Source organism: Crinia signifera, chromosome 1, assembly GCF_055691185.1.
Source record: "Crinia signifera chromosome 1, ASM5569118v1, whole genome shotgun sequence".
NCBI lineage: Eukaryota > Metazoa > Chordata > Amphibia > Anura > Myobatrachidae > Crinia > Crinia signifera.
In genome coordinates, this window is record NC_139217.1 from 55160617 (window position 1) to 55183655 (window position 23039).

General features: G+C 47.0%; 1 protein-coding gene across 1 annotated transcript in view; it reads right to left on the reverse strand.

Moving 5' to 3' along the window:
- Positions 1-367: 367 nt before the first annotated feature.
- CC2D2A (coiled-coil and C2 domain containing 2A) overlaps positions 368-23039 on the reverse strand; it is a 74955-nt gene continuing 52283 nt past the window's right edge. Inside the window, exons 23-36 of the mRNA XM_083155235.1 lie at positions 21964-22131; positions 18811-18916; positions 18041-18150; positions 15954-16050; positions 15772-15870; positions 15456-15632; positions 9626-9829; positions 7965-8054; positions 6081-6194; positions 5579-5713; positions 4323-4445; positions 3938-3996; positions 2555-2732; positions 368-2369 (exon numbers count right to left, since the gene is read on the reverse strand). Of these exons, the coding sequence (XP_083011361.1) occupies positions 2181-2369; positions 2555-2732; positions 3938-3996; positions 4323-4445; positions 5579-5713; positions 6081-6194; positions 7965-8054; positions 9626-9829; positions 15456-15632; positions 15772-15870; positions 15954-16050; positions 18041-18150; positions 18811-18916; positions 21964-22131 (1849 nt within the window). The 3' untranslated portion in view covers positions 368-2180. The remainder of the gene's footprint in view (positions 2370-2554; positions 2733-3937; positions 3997-4322; positions 4446-5578; positions 5714-6080; positions 6195-7964; positions 8055-9625; positions 9830-15455; positions 15633-15771; positions 15871-15953; positions 16051-18040; positions 18151-18810; positions 18917-21963; positions 22132-23039) is intronic.

The window sequence follows — 23039 nt, forward strand, 5'->3', positions numbered from 1 at the left end:
CACACAAACTTTTGACTATGCAAATGAGAAAAGATGACACACTGGGTGGTAATCAATGTCGCCGGTGAGGGGGCGTCTGCGGCGAGGGTGGCTTCTTTTCAGCGAGGATCTCTGAACTCCGGAGGAGAGGATTCCCCTGAAAGGCAAGGGTTACCGCTAATGTAGCGAGTTCGCTGTTTTGATGGCTGCACACGCCGTTTCCATCATGCTGGAAAAACCCAGTGAGGTGGAAACGGCGAGTGCCGGGGGTCAGTTGAATACTGAGCCGTGAGCTGTGACGGGGAGCTATTGGCACTGCTCGCCATCACAGATTGCCAAACAGCATTAAATATACCCCACAGTACATCGCAAAGAGAAGCAAATCAAAGAGATCAAATATTTATTTATTGCCATTTTCCAAAAGTATAAAAATATAGAAGTTATTTAAAAAGAAATTTACAATTATGAAACACTTTTAAAAAAACAAACAAAAAAAGATACATGTAATTACACAACAGTTTTACAATGTGTTTTGAAAGTGGTTTGATAGCACAAATGTAAAGACTTGTCCCCTATACAATGCCGCGTGTCCAAGCCATAATGTGCAGGCTAGCCGGTGCGACTGAGATGCTCTGAGAATTATTATTGTTTTTCTCATTTTGCACTTTAGTTGCATTACAGACAGTGAAAGTCACTAACAGTGTACTCAAGGCTGCGACTTTAATCACCTCAGAATTGGTTTTACACAAGTACAAAGCAACAGATGGGATTCAGTATTGAATCCCGGCGGTCGGGATCCCGGCGTTCAGAATCCCGACGCCGGAATCCTGACAGCTAAAATGCCGACAAGGGGGGGACGTGGATCGCCCCCCCTTGCGGGCTCGCTGCGCTCGCCACGCAGCGGGCACGGTGCCTCGCTACGCTCGGCACACTAATTTATTCTCCCTCCAGGGGTGTCGTGGACACCCCAGGAGGGAGAAAGTGTCGGCATTTCGGCGGTCGGGATTCCGGCGTCGGGATTCCGACCGCCGGGATCTTAACTGCATCCCCAACAGATGAAGCACAACCGGACTCGTCATTAGGAAAAGCCGTGACCGCTCGCTTCAGAGCCCTTATTACAAAGATTCAGACTCAGTTGCACACAGATGTCTAAATATCACCCCCCCTAGTGGTGTACGCTAGCAATGCAGGACTGTCGCTAATAGTTGTTTAATAATGCAAAAAAGAAAAAAACGTCAGCCGCATGGGACCTGGCATGCAGAGATGGGTTACCTGGCGTGACTGAAGACAAGGTAAAAAAGACGCACTGTAAATAAATATCTGCCTGAATAAAAATGTGTACAAACAGCGAGAGGGAGAAAGAGGAAATGGAGAAATTATCAGCCTGTATCTTATGCATGCACACATAGTAGGCAGCCTGTTCTGTGGAATATTGTCCTGTTTCAGGTAACTGTATGTCATTTCCTTGCATCATGCTTCATGAATGGACAGTGCTGTCAAAGATCGCATTTCTGGAACTGTGTGTAGTGGGCTGTTCCAAATTTTGCAGGCTTGCGATTCTACCAGTTGCTGCCTGCCGGCCGCACAGCCGCCAGCCCCCCCCCCGCACTGCACTACTACCCGCAGGCATGACAATGGATTATTTGCATACTCGTCCATTCGCAGCCTTGCGTGCGCTCACAAAATCATTTGACAGTCGTGGACCATCAAATGGTTTTTCAAGCTTTTCGCAAATGTAAGACACCTCTTTGGCGTCTTACATCTGCAAGGACCTGTACGGGAAGTGGGCGGGCATCTGACGTCAGCTTCCCGCCCACTTCCTGTACCCAGGTCCTTGGAGAATCACCATGGGAATGCCCATGAAACATTGGCCGAAATTATCCAGCGTTGATGGGGTGTAAAATTTGTCATTACGCCACTGGTGATTGATGCCCTGTAATCCCCAAACTTCTTATCTTCTTACAATTTGTCTGAGATAAAAAAAACTTTTATTAATTTTCTAACCCACAACTTTCAGCCCAAATATTGCTGGTGTCACCTCCACATACACAGCAGAGATCATCCCTCGCTGATGTACAGTAGGGTGATTACGTATGGGCCTCTCTGGCATCTGCACCACTCTATGAAGCAGCTGAGGAGCACCTCCACCCAGCCATGTCTGTCAGCAGCTGAAGCCGTCATGGTAACAGTCCAACCTCCGTTCATGTGCTTCGGATAAGAGAGGCAATGTATATCCACACGGAGTAGATGTTTTTGGGATAGGGGTGAACATACACGGCCAAGGCAAACTCCACATTGGGCACCTCATTGTTGTGAACCCCGGTGCTGTAAACGGCCTCCACGAGAGGTCTCACCTCGGAGAACGCCATGTTAATTGGGAAACCGGAAAACTGTTACAGAAAAAAAAAACATTTATGAGAAAAATGTATAAAGTCAGGGATCATAATAACACAGTAGAACTGATTGTATGTTATGAGCAGCACATGTGTGTGAATTACACAGTGTAACAGAAGAGGACAATAATAATGGTACAACTCTGTCAATCATGGTTCAGTACAATGCGCATATGATTTACCCTGTAGTCTCCCAGCTGCCTCTGTAGCTCCGCCCGGTGATCTTCCTCTACCTCCTTCCCCTGATTCTGCTCCAGTAATGGAAGGAAGTGTCGGAGAGTGGACGTGCAGTATCTGTTCCAGCGGGTAGGATGTCTGGGCCTCCACTCCATGATCTTCTCTTTCAGCAGCTTCTCAATCCTGCAAATCAGCAAAGTATTAATATCAGGAAACATTGGTGCAGATGGATTAAGCCTGAAGAAGAGATAAAGTGGAGATAAAGTGAAAGGAGATAACCTACCAGCCAATAAACTGTGTTTGAAAATGACAGTTGGAAGTTGATTGGCTGCTGCTTTATCTCCTTTTACCTGATCACCACGTTATCTCCAGTTTATCTATTCTCCAGACTTAATACATCTGCCCCAGTATACCTAATAATCAGTGCACAGTTACAGGGTATGTGTAGCAGCACAGTGTATTACACAGGCCTCAGTTTCGAACATCATTAAATGAGTTGCAGCAACACTACTCATTTTTATATTCTGTCAAATTCTGTGTATATTCTGGTGTCTTAGGGCCCGATTCAGAGACAGTCAAAAAACTGTGATCCCGCATGTTGTGCTACAATGCGCAAATGGCTCAACCACCAGGATTAATCCCTGATAGGTCTGTGAATGACATATCACGGAAGCCCTGCAGCACAGCCAATGACCGATATATCAGGACATCCTGCTGTGCTTGTAAGGGCAGCCCGACAACCGCCCTTAAACTGTGGCTGCGTGGTCCACCAGCATACCTCCCAACATGACCCATTCCAGGAGGGACAAGATGCTTTCTTTCTTGACTTCCATGCCAGTGGAAGAGTTGCAGGGCTGCAGCACAGTCCAAAATTCAGATAGGGGTGCCCCACCAACTGCCACCCCATGAACCACAGTCCGGTACTCACTGGACTCACTGGCAGATGTCGCTCCCCTATTTGAATCTTAGACAGTGGTGCAGTCCCACCTCTGCAGTTGACACCTGCAAGGAAGTCCAGGAGCAGAGCATTGTGTCCCTCCTGGAATGGATCGTGCTGGGAGGTATGCACCAGTGACTGACATCTCCAGGGGGCGGGCACATTGAGTTGGTAAGTATGAATGTATTTACCAATCCGTTGGCCAGGTGTTTATCCAGCTTAAGACGCACGAGCAGTGGCAAAAATATACATACTGTACATCATATCACTCTACTTTGTCTGACATCAACATTGCATCCATCCATAGCTCCCCTGGCTACCTGTATGACCATGCAGGCTTTTTATATTAGCATTAGTGAGGGAATACATGGCAGTATAAGGTGATATAACATGGATAACTACATTCTTCATCTTGTATGGAGTATCCTGCCTGGGGCTAGAATTGCAGTACCTGTCCTGAAGCTCCATGGCAGCAGTCTTATCTGTAGGCTGATACATTATCTCTTCTGGCTATAAAAAATACAAAACAAACAGCATTATTATAAAGCGGACTGCACGGCTATAACAGACCATACAGAAAGAGAGGTGTGGACTATCACTGGCCGCTGTGGGAGCACCTACTGTAAGGTGGCATGGGTCATAGGGTCAACTGAATAACGGTCGACATACATTAAGTGGACCACTAAAGGTCGACAGGGCTTAAGTTGACACCTGAAATAGGTGGACGTGGCTAAGATCGACAGGGTCGGATGGACGACACAAGCATTGGGTTGACAATGGGAAGGTCGACGGATGTTGACTGCTCCATGATGAGGCATTTTCTGCACAGTAAATACCTGCACACTGGGAAGTCCTGGATTGGGAAAACTACGAGAGAAGAACGGTTTCCATTGCGTAGGCCGCCCGGTGTCAAAGTTTATACCCATTGGGGAATCATGCGGTTGAATGTTGAACCAAATCTAAACGACAGTAACACACAAAGAAAACAGATAATATAATTACATTCTTTTTAACCATATGGTTACCTCAAACCCTATTTGTTCCTTATTTTTTGTAGGCTATCCTTATGCATGTTTAATTTGCGCTACGGTCTTATGCTGACCATACACTAGACCAACTTTAATCCAGCTAGTTGTTTGGTTGGACTGAAAATCTGGTACTGGATGGGAGCAAATGACAAACAGCAATTTGTTCACAAACTCAGATTCAAATACAGCACCGTGTCTGAGCGACAGCTTATGGTCCTTATTCAGATCTGATCGCAGTACAAATTTGTTTTCAAAATAGGCAAAGCCATGTGCACTGCAGGTGGGGCAGATGTAACAAGTATAGAGAGAGTTAGATTTGGGTGAGTTATTTTGTTTCTGTGCAGGGAAAATACTGGCTGCATTATTTTTACACAGTCATTTAGATCTCAGTTTTAACATACCCCACCCAAATGTAACTCTCACTGCACATATTACATCTGCCCCACCTGCAGTGCACATGGTTTTGCCCATTTTGTGAACAAATTTGTACTGCGATCAGATCTGAATAAGGGCCAATATCCGTTTCCAGATTTTGGGAGCAAATTACTGAATTACAAATTGCTTTTGCTCCCATCCAATACCAGATTATTATTCCATCCAACCAACTAGTTGGATGAAAGTTGGTCTACTCTAGTGTATGACCAGCATTAACCTCTACCACCCCTGATGGGAGGCTATTCCACTTGTCCACTACCCTTTCTGTGAAGTAATTTTTCATAAAATCTCCCCTGAACCTCCTCCTCTCCAGTCTCAATGCATGTCCTCGTATTCTAATACGTCTCTACAATGAAAGAATGTTTTCCTCCTGGACCTTGTTAAAACCCTTGATATATTTTTAAAGTTTCTATCATGACTCCCCCCCCCCTCTTCTTTGCTTCAAACTCTACATATTAATATGTTCTATTGCAGCGGTACCCAAACTGTGTTCTCCAGGCATCATTATGCTGGCCGTACACTATAGCACTCTAACAGACAGAAATAACCAGTAAGATGGATTCCAGGCCACACCCACACATCTGTATTTATATGAGGCTGTAAATGATCTCGTTCAAACAAATACTCACATTGTCTGCATTTATCAAGCAGCCTACACTTTGCAATGGGCAGAAGGTGTCATACTGGCTGTAACACTGCCCGCTGCTGGGATTCCATATAATGTACTGGTTCTGCTCCAGGGTCAGCACATATGCAGTGGGCCCCTGAAATATATAAAGACTGTCACTGTATGCAGCTCATGTACACACTTAGTTCTACACCCCTGTAACATCCAAAATCCTCTACACCATGGAGAGTTTGCCGTTGACAGTTATAATATAGATATTGTCCAAATGTCAACATAGGCTAAATGTGAAATGTTGCCAATCTGCAGAATACCAATATTAGGGTTAGGCTGTGGATAAGGAGAGCTAGGTTCTAGGGGGAGGGTTAGGCTGTGACCATAGGGATACGGGTAAAATTTTGCACGGTGTTGCAAATCATCAATAACCAACCAATAAGGCGGAAAGATCAGATTGACAGAGTCTACTGACTGCATAGAATGGATGACGCGGTCCTGCTAGATCATACCTCCGGAATGGCGTTTCCTATCAACAGCCACGCCTTCTTCTCCATGGCCAAGAAATAGCTGCACAGCAGGACGGCATGTTCTTCTTCATCTCCAGCCAGAAGGTCCAGGAATTGCTGAAGAGGACAAGAAGCAGATGTCACCAAGCTGATCACTGTTTACCGGAATTATTAGACAGGAACTACACCTACAATTGAAAGATTTTCTCATTCTGACAATGGGAGAGATGTACTAAGGCTTGAAGAGTGATACAGTGGAGAGAAAGATTAAGTACCAGTCAATCAGCTTGTAAAAGCCTGGCCGCAGCGGTAAATTACTGCTATTCCCAGAGAGGAGACTTAAAAAGTAGGCAGCCCTGTGTTACAGGCTGTGTTTAAAAAACGACAGAAGCCAGAATGCCGGGTCAGTTAAATTATTATAGATAGACCAAATATACATAAATAATAATAAAAAAAAAAAAAAAAAAATATATATATATATATATATAGGCTTTGGAAGAAATCACGGCACTCCAAGGACTTTTTCAAAAAAATATATTGAAGGGAAAAACACACACCAACGTTTCGGAGCTTAGCGCTCCTTTTTCAAGGTGAAAAAACACTGTTTTTTCACCTTGAAAAAGGAGCGCTAAGCTCCGAAACGTTGGTGTGTGTTTTTCCCTTCAATATATTTTTTGAAAAAGTCCTTGGAGTGCCGTGATTTCTTCCAAAGCCTTCACATCTTTTCTCAAGGGCACCGGGGTTCTACAACCACAGCCGGGAGAGTGCCAGGCCGCCATCCCCTATATATATATATATATATATATATATATATATATATGAAATGAATGGGCGTCACTCAGAGGCTTGGTGACGCCCATTCATTTCGTGTTTGTATGTGGATCAGTCCTTTTGGGAAGGCACCAGAGCAGATTATCCCCATGGGGGCCCCAGTCGAGCCGGAGCACCACCCGCTGTGTGTATATATATATATATATATATATATATATATATATATATATATACATGCATACATACATACAGGGACAGGGGCATCAACAGCAGTGTAGACCCCTGGGCATAGCAATGTATTGGGGCCCCTACCGATCCTCCAGTAGTAGGGGTGGGGGAAGCTTTGATGTCCCCCGGGTGGTAGGGGGTATTATATCAACCGCTCAGCATGTAGCGCCTGGATCAGTAATTTCCACTAATTTCCCCTTTACTGCACAGATGGTGGGAGATGGGGTGGGAGAAGGGGGCATTGGGCTGAATGAAGGGGCACTGATACATAACTTCCAGGGTGGTAGAGGATGTTTAATATGCAGAGGAGGGGTGTATAGTGGAGTGGGCTTATTATTCATAATTTTCTGGTGGGAGGACAGCTTGCTTGACTGCAGATATCTCCAGTTCCCAGAAATAGATTTCTTAGATTTTAATTGAACTAAAAACTAGAGAATTCCACCTACCAAATGGTACTGGGGGATCAGAGTTCAGGAGGCAGAGCAATCTGCCAATGAGAGTATAAAACTACATACCAGGTGTGTGGAGCTGGAGCAGTAACCAGCTGCTGGAAGGCTGATATCTCCGGTACTGGGCACAGTAGAGACTAGCTTCTAGTGTCCCTCAAAGGGGGAGAGTTCCAGATTTTGGAATTTACCCTCAGAAAAACGCTAAGTCAGACAGAACCTGAAATATCTGACTGGGAAGAGCAATTAACAGGCTTGGATGGGGACCACTGCTTTGAAGTCAGATATCTCCGGTTCCCAAGGGACAATTTTTAAAATTCTTATACCCATGGAAAGAGGGGACCCTCAGCTTTCACCCTATCCTTGGAGTGCTGATCTGTACTTTTTAGCTACAAAGCCTCCCTTACAAGCATTACACTCAATGAAGTTAGTGCTCACTCACATCTGATGTGCTCCATAGGTTGCAGATTCCAGCAAAAGAAACGTTATCCGGCAGGAAGGGAATTAGTGAGACGTAGCGTGCGACCAGCTCCTGTGGGCAGAGAGGAGATTGGGAAATACAGGGTGGATATAGGACTTGTGACATTACACGCATATAATAATGCCTAGTCCAGGTGTAGGTAACCTGTGGCTCTCCAGCTGTTGTGAAACTACAAGTTCCAGCATGCCATACCACAGTTTTGCTAATAGGGAGTGCTAAAACTGTGGCACGGCATCCTGGGACTTGTAGTTTCACAACAGCTGTAGAGCCACAGGATGCGTACGCCTGGTCTAGTCTGATCCTAAAGTCAATAGTAATAAGGTCGGCAGTTAATACGTTGACATGGTCCAAAGGGTCGACATAAGTGCTTTACAATTTTATTTATTATAACTTTTTCATATTTTACTATCCACGTGGACCACATCTGGGAATGGCAGTGAGGCACCTTGCATGAAGTATTAGTAGGATTAAAGGATTTATTTGCGACAATTAACTGAGACACTGTTGGCCCTTTTTTTTAGTGTCAATCTAAAAAACCGTACCCTGCCTAGTCTAAAGGTGCCCATACACAGAGCAATGAACTCCGTCCTTTTAGTACTAGATTGCACTGTATCTAGTACAACAGCATACAATCTGCTACAGCAGCGTGCTAGATACGATGTAATCTAGTACTAAAAGTACTAGCTGCATTTGATGCAATTTCGCTCCAGGTACGTGGCCCCGTGGCATCGGGATCAAAAGCAGAAATAGACTAGACAGGCAAGTCTATTTCTGCTTTGATCTGCTAGATGGAAAGCAGTGCCATGCTGCTCAATGCAGATTCCCCCCGCGTGCCATCCTCCCTCCTGTGTCCGATGCCTGTAACACACCGGCCGTCGATATCGAATCTGTAACAATGGCCGCTGGTCGGCCCATGTGTTCACCCCATAAGAGACCCATGCCTGTAAGACATTCATGCAGGGCCGCTGACAGGGGGGTGCCCTGGGTACAGCTGTCCCGGGCCCCAGCCTCTGGAGGGGCCCGGGCAGCTGCCCCCTTTCCCGCACACAGCCTCCCCCTGCACCCGCACACAGCCTCCCCCCTCGCCGGCACCAGGCACGCACAAGACACAGTGCAGCCTGCAGAGCGCCGAGCCTAGAACACAGAGGGGCTCAGCGCTCTGCAGGCTGCACTGTGCAGTGTGTGCTCCGGACCGTGGAGGCTGAAGGAGCCGGAGGACGTTGCCGCGGGTGATGGTAAGTAATCGTAATGGGGATGGGGTAGCGGGAGGCAGGGTGCGGGCAGGCGCGCAGGGGGGGGGGGGGGGGCCCGTGGAGATATGGCGCTGTGCTGCTGGGGGCCCGGACTGTAGGTCAGTCCCGGGCCCCAGCATTTCTAGAGTCGGCCCTGCATCCATGTCTGTAAGTGGGCCACGCCTGTAAGAGAACAGTGCCTGTAAGAGGACCATGTAAGCAGGTGGGCACCAGACTATGGTAAAAAATGATGAGCGTAATTAGGACCACTATAAAAGTAGGCATTCTTAATACATTTGTTCAAGGTATAGATTCCCTTTACACACATTTACTTGGATTCCCCTGATCCTGTATGTAAAAGCAGTAAATACACTGGAAGTAGATACTTACCGCTGTTGCTGGAGCGTTATTTGGATGAGCATCTAAAAGTTCCTGCGGAGGCTTCAGGGCCTTTATATAGCGAGTAATGAAAACCGTAGTGCCGTTCATATCAGTGACCGTGGTCAGGCACTGCCGGTTCGGGAACTTCAATAAGGCTTCGCTCTGAAACTTCTCTGCAGCCTGAAGCAGCTTCTCATCTTCCCGGCTATCAAACTAAAACATAACAGCACTTTCATGTGAGCAATGTTAATAAAATCATTCTTTTCGAAGATACCACTGGGAATATGGCACCGCCTTAAGTATAGGTAAACGTGTGGGGGGAGGGGGGGGACAATAGACCCAGACCACTCCTGCAGCCCGGGCAATTAGTTCCCCTTCTTGGAGCCACTGCATGCCATAACACAGAAATGTCAGAAAGCATGGGTGGAATGTGATGCCGCCCGAGTTCAGAGGCAGTGCGGAATGCCGGCCAAACTCGGATGTTTTTTTAAAGAGGCAATCGCTTACAAGGCAAAACCATGTCTTGTAAGTGATTGCCCCTTTAAAAAAAAGTCGGAGTTTGGGCGGCATCCTGCCCTGCCGTCGAACTCATGCAGCATCACATTTCACCCCATAAGTCTATTTAACGATATTGCTACATTTGACATTAGAGAAACATTGGGTCACTATTGGTAGCATGAATACGGTTGTTTGCCTCCACTTATCCTGCCTCAGATATTTTAAGAAAAGACATACCAGCATAAGCAGTACGTCCAGCGTTCTCATGGGAACGCCTGTAAAACACTGGACGTTCCCATATGGTAATGGGGCCGCCCCACGCACGCTGTAGTGGGTGCATGCACCCAGCCATCCCACTATTAGCAGTGCGTGCATGCACCCAGCGAACCCACTATTAGCAGTGCGTGCATGCACCCAGCGATCCCACTATTAGCAGTGCGTGCATGCACCCAGCCATCCCACTATTAGCAGTGCGTGCATGCACCCAGCAATCCCACTATTAGCAGTGCGTGCATGCACCCAGCCATCCCACTATTAGCAGTGCGTGCATGCACCCAGCCATCCCACTATTAGCAGTGCGTGCATGCACCCAGCCATCCCACTATTAGCAGTGCGTGCATGCACCCAGCCATCCCACTATTAGCAGTGCGTGCATGCACCCAGCGATCCCACTATTAGCAGTGCGTGCATGCACCCAGCGCATGCACATGCGAGCGTATTCTGGTTGTGAAGCTCCATAATTTGGCATTTTCTTATAGACTAAATCATTCTGCACTTAGCATGGTGCTGGTGCAAGTTCCAGTGGTGCAATCTAATTCTATCTTTACATGTTATCATACCTCTCAACTTATGGACTGAAGAAATAGGGACACTCGTGCGGCGAAGCCACGCGAGCGCCCGAAAAGGGGGCGGGGCGTATGCAAATGAGGGCGCGGCTTATGCTAATTAGCCACAACCTCATTTTCATACGAGAATAGACGCTGTGCGCATGCGCACAGCGTCTATTCTACTAGATTGGGGGGTCTCCCAACTGCCACCCCCCAAAGCGGGACAATGCCTGCCGCGGGTGGGACAGCGGGACAGGACCCGAAAATCGGGACTGTCCCTCTAAAATCGTGACAGTTGGGAGGTATGTGTTATATCTGCCCCACCTGCAGTGCACATGGTTTTGTCCATTTGAGAAGGAATTTGCCTCTGTGAGTGAACCAGAATAAGGCCCAATGTCTGCAGTCAGGGCTTGGCCAGCATTTGTATAGGATATATTTGAAGGAAGTAATTTCACAGACACTGGAGGTTTTACTGGATTTGGACTTTGGACTACTGTACAAACACTACAGCTCAGGATCATTAAGGAGGCCTCTCCTCGCCTCTACCATGAGAACTCCAGGGCCAGGCCTACCACCCCTCTGGCTAGGAACATTAGGACTGTCCCTAGACTGACTCCTCATGGTGAGCAGGAAGCTGTGGGAGGAGAGCACCAGGACCAGGCTCAGCAAGAACATTAGTGAGCTCCCCACACTCTCACACCCACCTATACTGCTCCCATTAGACCTGGACATTTATACATTTTATCATAATAATGTTGTTATCTCAATCTCCCTCTTAAGGCCCCCATACACTATGCGATTTGGGCACGATTTCACCCGATTCGGATGAATCGGGCCATGAAATCGTCCCAAATCGCATGTTTAAACATCCCCTCCGATCCGATGCGCGGTCCCGTGCGCATCGGATCGGAGTCAGGCAGTCGGACCGGCTGCACATAAGATTTCCCAAATCTTATGTGCAGCCTCCGGGCAGCAGGGTCAGCGGGCGGGGGACTAGGGTGACCAACTCATCCCTTTAATCCGGGACACATATTAATTACACAGGTTCTGTGGCAGTTTAAAACCAGGTGAAATGGAGTCTTGAGGTGTGGCAGTTTAAAACCAGGTGAAAGCCAGCCACAGAACCGGTGTCCCGGATTAAAGGGACGAGTTGGTCACCCTACGGGGGACATTGCGAGGGCAGTGAGAGAGGCGGGCAGTAGCAGCGAGTGGGGGACGCCAGAGAGCCGGGCAGAGTCATATGCAACTCCTGGGGAGCTGCAGTGGGAGATGCGGGCAGGGGGAGAGCCGGGCAGAGTCAGCGGCGGCAGATGCTGGGGACCTGCAGGGGGGGGGGGGGGGGGGAGCCGGGAATGGTACGCTGTCAAATAGGCAGCGCGCGGGGGGCGCTGGAGAGCCGGGCAGGGGACACAGAGGCAGTGTGCGGGGGTACGCCGGTGAACCGACAAGGGAGCTGGGCAGGAGGATTGGGGACTCACTCTGCAGCTGCAAGGATAAAAACCAATACAAATGAATGGGCAGCCAGTGATTGGATGAGAGCTCTCTCAGCCAATTGCTGATTGGCTGAGAGCTCTCTCAGCCAATTGCTGATTGGCTGAGAGAGCTCTCAGCCAATCACTGGCTGCCCATTCATTTGTAATGGTTTTTTAGTTTTCCTCCCTTGCAGAGTGAGTTTCCGATCCTCCTGCTCAGCTCCCTCGTCGGTTCACCGGCGTACCGACGCGCACTGCCTCTGTGTCCCCTGCCCGGCTCTCCAGCGCCCCCTGCCTATTTGACAGCTTACCATGCCCGGCTCCCCCCCCCCCTGCAGGTCCCCAGCATCTGCCGCCGCTGACTCTGCCTGGCTCTCCCCCTGCCCGCATCTCCCACTGCAGCTCCCCAGGAGTTGCATATGATAAATCGCATGGCGATTTATCATATGCAAAACTTGGCACATCAAGTGCCTAATCGTGTGTTCCCCTCCCGGGGAGCTGCCGGGGAAAATCAGGTCCGACTTGTCCCTAGGACAAGTCGGGCTAATGTATGGGGGCCTTTACACTGGTGTTCTTATCATACTTCCACCCCACCGTGTGCTATTCCTGTAATGTGTATCTACTGATTGCACACTTTGCCAGCAGCAACCTACACAGGTCACCCCTGATGGTTGCCTACGATGGTCCTTCCATGGGCAGGATGGACTGCACATGGATTTTTACATACAGGTTATATCATACTACTACACAAATGTCAGATCTCCCACAGTGTAACCTTCGTAGTGCACCCAACATGGCTTCTTCATCTGGTACGCTTGTGGATTGAATGAAAAATACATGGACCTGCCGCTTTTGTAGGGACCCTACATTGATCATTAGGATGCTGAAAGCACCCCATTTTGTGTCATCTCTTCTAGGGTAGACTATTCAACCGAGAGTAATCCTACGCAGTGCACCCAAGATGGCTGCCTCGCCTGGTGGTTTGTGAGGATCAAATGCACAATCCGTGGAAGTTATAAAGCGAAATGCCTGCACCAATCCTGCATTATGCTGAGTGTGTGCTCAAGGTTGTCTATTGGTGTATTATTGAAATCTTCTGTGCATGGTTTGTCATGTTTCCCACTGTATAGAAACATAGAATTTGACAGCAGATAAGAACCATTCGGCCCATCTAGTCTGCTCCTTTGTTCACCATATTGTTACCTCAAACCCAATTTGATCCTTATTTATCTTTAAGCATATCCATATGCCTAACCCAAGCTAGCATGTTTAAATTGCTCTACTGTCTTAGCCTCTACCACCTCTAATGGGAGGCTATTCCACTTATCCACTACTCTTTCTGTGAAGTAATTCTTCCTCAGATCTCCCCTACTCCCCCCCCCCCCCCCCAGAGCAGGGGCGGATCCAGGAGAAAATGACAGGGGGGCACCAAGATAGGGGAGGGGGGGGGTGTTAGTGGTGCCAGTGTGCACGCTGAGGAGGAAGGGAAGGAGGACAGAGACACATTATGCCAAACTAAGTGAGCCAAAATTCACATTATGCCACATGGATTGCGCCAAAATTCACAAAAGACACCACAAACATGGACATTGCAAAAAAAATTTCACCATAATGCCCATTACAAGTTGCCGCCCGCCGCCTGAAAGAATTCACAGCCGGGCAGAGCGTCCAGCTGCCCGGCTGCATACAATGTCCGTCACAGAGATCACTGCAGCAGCCAGCCCCCTAGGACACAGAGCCCCACACACTCCCAATTACATCCGTGCATAGAAGCATATGGGAGACTATTCTGCCATTTTTATCCATGTTTTATGCAATGCAGGTGCAACTGCAGCCATTACGTGCAATCTGCAATAGCCCCATCACAACTGTAAAGTAGAACAGCTCAGTCACAAGAGCTTACAAACACGAATGCTCTGTATTTATTATTAAACTATGAGATTTGTTTTTATATAACAAGATGTCAGCTCCTTCTCTATGCATTCATTTGGATAAAAAAAAGGTGATACAATGAGTTCATGGGTCACATGGTTTGTATATCATTGTGTAGTGAAACATTACCTGCACAGTTTCCTCCTTCTTGCTTGCAGGCTTTTTCTCAATCTCAGGGGAGGGGATGTCCATCGTTAACTATGACCTATTATTTATTTATTTTTTATTTAAATGCCGCCCCCCCACCGCCTGAAAGAATTAATAGCCGGGCAGATCGTCCTGCTGCCCGGCTGTATACAGTGTGCGTCAGGCTCAGGTCAGCTCTGCAGCAGCCCCGGGACCTGCGGCTATTTTGAAGCTTAGCTCGCGCTGCGGGGCTGCCTGTCGGGACCGCGAGAAAATCAGAGCTTGATCGCGGTCCAGCAGCTAATCAGGAGTGGTGGCTCCTGATTGGCTGCTGGACCGCGACCGAGCTCTGATTGGCTCGCGGTCCCGGCAAGCGACCGCGGCAGCGCGAGATATGCTTTAAAATAGCCGGGACTCGGGAGCCGCCCGGGACCTAGGGGCTGCTGCACAGCTGAGCCTGACACTGTATACAGCCGGGCAGCAGGACGATCTGCCCGGCTGTTAATTCTTTGCGGCGGCATTTAAAGTAAAAAAAAAAAATTGTGTCAGAAATGACAGGGGGGGCACGTGCCCGGGTGCCCCCCCCCCTAAATCCGCCAGAGCCCCAGAGCACTGAGATCTAGAGCACTATAGAACTCAGAATTTATTGGTTAAATCAGGCATGGCCAGCTGAAACTACACATCCCAGCATGCCTTGCCATAGTTTTAGAATTCCCTAATAGCAAAACTGTGGCAAGGGACGATGGGACTTGTAGCTTCACAACAGCTGGAGGGCCATAGTTTGGACCATGCCTGGGTTAAGTAATGCTTTATCCAAAGATCAGATGGCAAATTGCCACATCTTATGTTCTTATTAACTACAATAGGAGATATGTTTTTTAATAAGTTATAATAATATAATGAGTATGGAAGTAATAACAGGAGTACTTTGTGAAGATATTACTTAGTTGAACCCAACATGAAGTATCACATGACCATAAATACCTTTTCTCTGATTGGTTCTCCAGGCACTAGCTGGGGCTCAATGGTGATAAAGAGGGTTAGGAAGGAGCCCTGGCTGAGACTGCGCACTGATTCGTAGCCCCCGTCATTTCCCAAATTGTGCTGTTTGCTGTACCCCAGGAGCACGGGTGGAATGTCAATCAGGAACGTCCCATCAATCTGAAAGCCAGGAAAGGTCAGTAAGAAGAAACTGTATAATCCAACCGGCGTTATATCAGGGAGTGACCGTGACGGTATCATTTATGCGTAATTTTTTTTTTTGCAAAATCACGATTTGTTCCAGCGGAACTGCACCTACCCTGGACTGGAAATAGATGGTAGTAAAAGGAATTCGTATGGAACCGAGCCAGTGTCTCTCCACTCGTGTATGGTATCCACTTCCCCTCTCTCGATCATCCTGAAACAAGTCCAGAAACACATAGTTTAGGATCTGTATAAACCACAGATGGGATATTAAATATGTCCCTATTAAGTCCTTACCTCTAACACATCAAAGCAAACTTCATCAAACACATTGATAAATACGTCATCTGTTACAGACTGCAAACTAGCGGTACTGTAATCACCATTAGGAGCCCTGCAACAGAAGAAACATTGTTAGAACCCAGAAACAGGGTGCCAGGGTGTACAATTTCCCTGGATATGGTAAGCATATTCTAGAGTTTCTGTTCTGGGTGGAGACCATGGTTTAGGGCTTACAGCTACAGCCACTGTTGTACATGTTCTTGACTATATGGAGATACAGATCCCCCTCACTTCAGGTGATGTGCCACACTGGCATCTGCAAACCCTTATTGTTTTTATATCTAGTCTGATCTCCAGGGGCTACACGTGCAACGCAACCAAACCTTAAAGTTCCAGGTGTCACTGTAGCGCACAAGCAGCATGAGCCCGGAAAGCTGGATTTATGCTCAACTTTAATTTAGTGTTAATGGAAAGAGACATTGGGGCAGATGTATTAAGCCTTAACGAGAGATAAATGCAAGGGTGATAAGAAGAGATAAATGCCCAGCCAATTACCTGCTAACTGCCATGTTACAGCCTCTGTTTGAAAAAAGTCAGGTAGGAGCTGATTGGCTGGACGTTTATCACTCTTTATCACCCTTGCATTTATCTCTTGTTAAGGCTTAATACATCTGCCCCAGATTTCCTAAACGCATGTTCAGGGTGAGCTTAGCACAATAAAAAGTGCCAAACCTTAGAGCAGGGGTTACCAACCCTGTCCTCAAGATCTACCAACAGTTCATGCAACCTGTGGATCTATAGTAGGAATGAATGCAGCAGGTTTGAAAATGTGACAGTTAGTAATGACTACAGCTGTGTGCCAGCTAGGTGATTTGGGTCATGTGACAGTTAGTAATGACTACAGCTGTGCACCAGCTAGGTGATTTGGGTCATGTGACAGTTAGTAATGACTACAGCTGTGCACCAGCTAGGGGATTTGGAAAAGGTGGACCGTTGGTAGATCTCATGGACCGGTTTGGCTACCCCTGCCTTAGTGTTTATTGAGTTTGTGAGTGGTGGCCATTAAATAACTCTTTATGGCTTGTAATAACACAGTTCTGCTTTGGCACTTGTGCCAGACACGGATGTTATAGCAACCAGAGCCATAACTAGACATTTTTGTGCCCTGTTCCAGTAAGAGCACTGCTGTGGCAATGGCATGGCAGTGGGTGACAGAGAGACAGTAAGTTACCATGGGAGGCAATGGGTGCCATATGGTGACAAGGAGTGGCAGTAGATGACTGGGAGAAGCAGTGAATTACAGGGAGAGGCAGTGGGTGACTGAGAGCCAATAAAGGAGGATTGCCGGCGCAGCTTGGAAATGCCAAGGATCAAAAAGGGAAGCTACAAGTAATTATTAAAACATAAAATTGTCAGGTGCCCAGAACAGAGCTCCTTGCCCCAGGCATATATTGCACCACTCTAGTTACAGCCCTGACAGAAATGAAATCAGACATGGGGCTGTATTTAATTATCATATTGCACCCAATCTCCCATCTAAAGTGACGGGAGACCGCGGCGCAATATGAAATTGATCTTTATTTTTTCACGCTGATCGCACCGGTAAAGTTGGGTTTATTAGCACGAAGCTCTGATGGGTGCCCTCTAGTGGCTGCTGGCGCTAAAATATTTGAATACAGCCCATTGAGCAAGTGTGAGAGCAGAAATGATGATAAAGAGCGGAATCAAATAAATCTACACACGCAGATTTATCTTCAGATCTGGCTGGTTGGAACAAAAACATGGTTATGGATGAGAGCAAATGACAGTTGACCATTTGCTTGGAAATGCTGGAAAACTGACACTCATCCATAACCATGTTTTTGTTCCAACCAGCCAGATCTGAAGATAAATCTTACTAGTGTATGGGCACCTTATCAGTTACAATAACTTTCCTCTGTAAAACAATATGACTGTTTGTCACATACAGAAAGGCAGAATAATAATGGGTCTGAAATACAGAACTTTTCAGATGTTCTCAAATACATCAGTTATCTCCGAAAGTAGCACCTGTTTTTTTGTCGATATGTAGCATTTATATTACTGTCGGAGCAGCCGTTTACCTAAATGGCAGTTCCAATTCTTCATTCCAGTTCGGGTTGGGCCCATCGGCCGTTGTGGTCTGACATACAGTACGCTGAAACGAAACTTCTACAAATGGCCGGACCAATACCTGCAACCAGACAGACTACAGTAATATATTTGTATATAAAGATAGAAAACGGGCAAACACAAACGAATATAATACTGTATATAAAAGTATGTGCCGACTGTAAATATATTATATGTTGTCAATGTTACCGAGGAGTTGTGTTACCACAATTAGACACAGGGCCACAGCCAAAGGGGGGAATTCAATATGGTATTCCGACCATCGGAACATCTGAGCAGTCGGAATCCCGGGCCATTTTCATTTCATCTGAAAGTAACTCGACAGTCAGAATTCAATGTTCTGGCTGGCGAGTGTCGGAAAGTCCGTGGATCGGCGGAAAGAACTGCGGATTGTCAAAAAACGTACGTGAATTCGCCAATCTGCGGCCGTTTCTGACAAAACAGATCATACTTTAAAAAAGAGTCAGATCTGACCCTCTTCAATGCTGTTGTTAACAGACAGCAGCATTGAATAGGCCCATGTCGGGAAATATAAGCACATATTGAATACCCCCCAAAGTGTTTTACAATAATATGGCCATGTATAGCAGAGGTTCTGCCAAATATCCGATCGTATATAAGAAAGTCCACCATACCGACATACACTCTTTTGTATAGGCTGTCCGATTACTTCATAACAAAATGATGGCAGAACAGTGTAAATGACATATTATCCTTGTACCTGATTAACGGTCCACTCTGGTGCCTGGGCCTTGTTTTGAGGTGATGCAGAAGTTGTGAACACCTCATTAAATGACCTTGTGGATCTGGATGGCTGTTTTGCTTTGCTAGAAAATAACAGTTTGTTAGTACATCTTCTCTGCCGAAACAGCGACACAACAGCAAGCACACATTAACATACTGATTAATATGTTCTTCACCACCTCAGACTAGGAAATCAGGATTATTACCTAATCCATCAGTATTAATGTATAACAGGACACCAGCATATATAAACATCAGAGCTAATTCCTGCCAAAGATGCTTCCAAATCCCTAATCTGTCAGCAGGAGGCCATCCTGTTATCAGAAAGCCAGAGGCGACATTTTTGATAATACAAGAATGCCGCTGCAAACCAATAGTGACTTGTTGCATCATCGTCCCGCCCTCCTTTTGGCGGCTAACATTAAAGACATTGTGAGGCCTAGGAGGCAGTCCGACAGCAGAGGAGGAGCGATGAAGAGCTCTTGAAGATCAAGAAAGCCTTAGAAGTCTGAGATGGGCAGCGACCATGCAAAAGAATTGAAATGTCACGGCCCTAGGTGGAGAATGATAAAGACACCATGGAAGTCCTGGATAGGTGGTGGGATGCACATCGGATCGGAATCGGAGACAAAACAAATACGTTTGCCACTTTTCATCGGATTTTTCACCCGATCGGATAAAAAATTTCCATACCGTACTAGTGTATGGCCAGCTTAAGAAGTAGAAGGCACAGACTCTAAAGTGCATTCACCAGTCTACGGGAAAATGGTGCAGCTGCCATTTTCCTGACTATTTTTGCAGCACTGCTGCCTTCGTTTCTGGACTCCAGAGGGTTATGTATTGAAAAGTGGATGCAGGATGTGCAATGAACACTGTCCCCTGAGTCCAGAGGGGCCCACACTGCACCCATTTATAAATATACCACATAATTCCAACCTCCATGACATCATTTCAGTCCACCTCACGCATAAAGGGGATTATGTGGCGTTTGGAACAAAGCAGAAAAGAGCTGTAACTTTGCACCCAGGTAGAACCATGCTGCACTGCAGGTGGAACAGACGTAAAAAATATGCGGTACTTGTGTAGTTTCACGGCGCCACCGCGCGCACAGTCTGTTAGAAACTTGGCAGCTTGCCAGACTCTGTGCGCGTGCCGCTCTAGCTGTTATCCTAGCTGTTCTCTGCGCTACGTTACCAGCGTAGCGCGTGCGCGTGTCACTCTAGCTGTTCTCATTGCAGCGCTACGCTATCAGCGTAGCGTAATGTAGACGCTACCATTGAGACACTTTAGCGTCTAAATCCCGAGTCCTTGCAAGCCGCTAAGAAGGGGGTTATCTGGATTCAGACGCTAATGCTTCTGAATTTGGTAGGGTGTAGGGGTACATAGGGGTGCACTGTGCAAAACACTCCTAAACCTGTTCACAATGACACTATTCAACATAACAGCTGTCGACCTTGTTAATTCCACTATCCACGTCAACCCGAAGCGTGGCGAGCGCAGCGGTACGCGTCCTACGACCTTTTCATACCCCCACTATCCACGTCGGCATGGAGTTGAGAATAGAAAGTGTGGCGAGCGCTGCGAGCCACCGAGCCCGAAGCGTGGCGAGCGCAGCGAGCCCCGCGAGGGGACGCGGACACCTGTGAAGCCTGCGAGGGGACGCGTATACCTGTGAAGGTATCGGCGTGCGCTCGCCACGCTTCGGGCTCGCCACACTTTCTATTCTCAACTCCACGCCGACGTGGATAGTGGGGGTATGAAAAGGTCGTAGGACGCGTACCGCCGCCACTCGCCACGCTTCGGGTTGGCGTGGATAGTGGAATTAACAAGGTCGACAGCTGTTTTGTCGACTAGTGTCATTGTGAACAGGTTTAGGAGTGTTTTGAACAGTGCACCCCTATGTACCCCTACACCCTACCAAATTCAGACACATTAGCGTCTGAATCCAGATAACCCCCTTCTTAGCGGCTTGCAAGGACTCGGGATTCAGACGCTAAAGCGTCTCAATTGTAGCGTCTACATTATGCTACGCTAATAGCGTAGCGCTGCAATGAGAACAGCTAGAGTGGCACGCGCACACGCACACTGCTAACGTAGCGCTGAGAACAGCTAGGATAACAGGTAGAGCGGCACGCGCACAGTTAAACAGAGACTCTGGCAGGCTGCCAAGTTTCTGAAACAGACTGTGCGCACGGTGGCGCCGTGAAGTACCAAATATGCAGAGAGATTTAGATTTTAGAGGGGTGTGTATTAGCTCAGATATAGAATTAAAGTGTAAAGGTGCCCATACACGGTGCGCAACGCATGAGTTTTGCATGCGATTTGCGTGCGATCCAAATGCAGTACAAAAACTATGTGCAGCACATACTCTTGTACTGTGCGATGAGATGCCCGCAGGAGCGCGCAAACGCACCGTGTACGGGCCCCTTGACACTAATGTCCTGTGGCATTTGTAGGATACACATAAAAATAGACAGTATTTACCCAGCATGCAAAACTGTGTATGCAATTGTATCTGATCGAAGGATCTGCGCTACGATCAACTGTACGTATTTTACATTGCTTTTTTTCCCTTTGTTCCTCTAAGTGTCAAAATTCATCGTTATTACTTTCTTCCATTAGCAGAAATAAAATATGACAATCCTGGGAAAACATTGGTCCGGATTCACAGATGATCTCTATGTCGCCGTACGCAGCGGAGTAAGATTTTACCACTGTGCATGTGTATAAGTGACACTGGGAATGCGACTGTGCTCCCTTACACAGTTATCTTACTCCGAATAACCAGCCATATGGCTACACTGCGTTTGTTCAGAAGCAGTAGATCTCAGACGCCTCCAGTAGGTGTCTTGTTTCAGATCCCGGTCACCTTTGCGGCTGCGGTATACAGCAGTAGCGAATATATGCAAAGATTGGAGGACCTTTGTAGAAGATGTCAAGTTTTGGTCACAAGCAAAATTACTTTGGCCCGGACTTGTCTTACTATGGATGGAGAACAGAAGGATAAAGGACGGGATGTCCACGTTGGATTGTATATGAAATATTTGCCTTTGTATTCTACGATCATCTTCTATGCAGAGAAGCCACAAGCAGGAACAGAACCACTCAGATCTCATACAGTTTCTCTTACCTGGGCGCTGGTTTTCTAACTGGAATGTCGTAAGCTCGGATGACGTTGACCAGGACCTTGATGTCCCCATCAGACAGGTTCTGAGCAGTGACCTTCTTCCTTTCCTTTCTCCTTGGTTTCAGTGGACGCTTTGGCTCAGCCAGTTTGAAGAGGTCCATTCCCAGGATTCTGAGATATAAAACCCAACGCATTTCACCTCCGAATGGCTCACACGGAACAGCTCAGCTAAGTGTCTACCTATCCAACAGTCCTCAAGGAAGCCTTCCAGAGATGGCATGGAACTGTGACTTCACACAGAGGGCTACTCGTACAGAGCAACAATTCTAATGGTGTTATCGCACTATAATATAGTGTTAATACTGGAATCATTTACTGGAAGTTATGTGTGAGAATATGTCCCATAGCCTTGCCCGTATAATGTCACCGCTTTCCTGACGTGTTCTATACAACACCATAGTGAACACAGCACATTGTGAAGTGACGGCTTGTCTCCATTGGAGAGAGATAAAGGGACTGATTCAGGCGTTGAGTCGGAAGGCATCTCAGGCGCTCGCTAAGCTGCGATGTTCACAGCTTACCAAGCCAAACTTAATCAGGCCTAAAGTACCAATCAGCTACCAACTGCCATTTTACAGGCTGTGTTTGAAAAAAATACAGTTATGAGCTGATTGGTTGTATGTATTTAGCCTGGAGAAACGATAAACTGGAGATAAAGAGGACATAAAGTGAAAGGAGATAAAGCACCAGCCAATCAACTACCAACTGTCATTTTCAAACACAGCTGATTGGCTGGTGCGTTATCAACTTTCACTTTATCTCCAGTTCATATCTTCTCCAGCTTAATACATCTGCCCCTTTATCTCTTGAAGGTTTAGACCCGTAAGTTCTGTGTGTATTTACAGCTTGTACAGTAGATAAATATGAAAAGTGTGTATTCTGTTTCATTTTATTAACTTTTATCAGGTATAGCTTGATTTTAATAATGACTACTTCTTCCCTACCAATTTCCACAGACTTCCATGAGGACAGTAGTACTGATACTATTATCACTATAGTACAAAACATCACCATAAAGT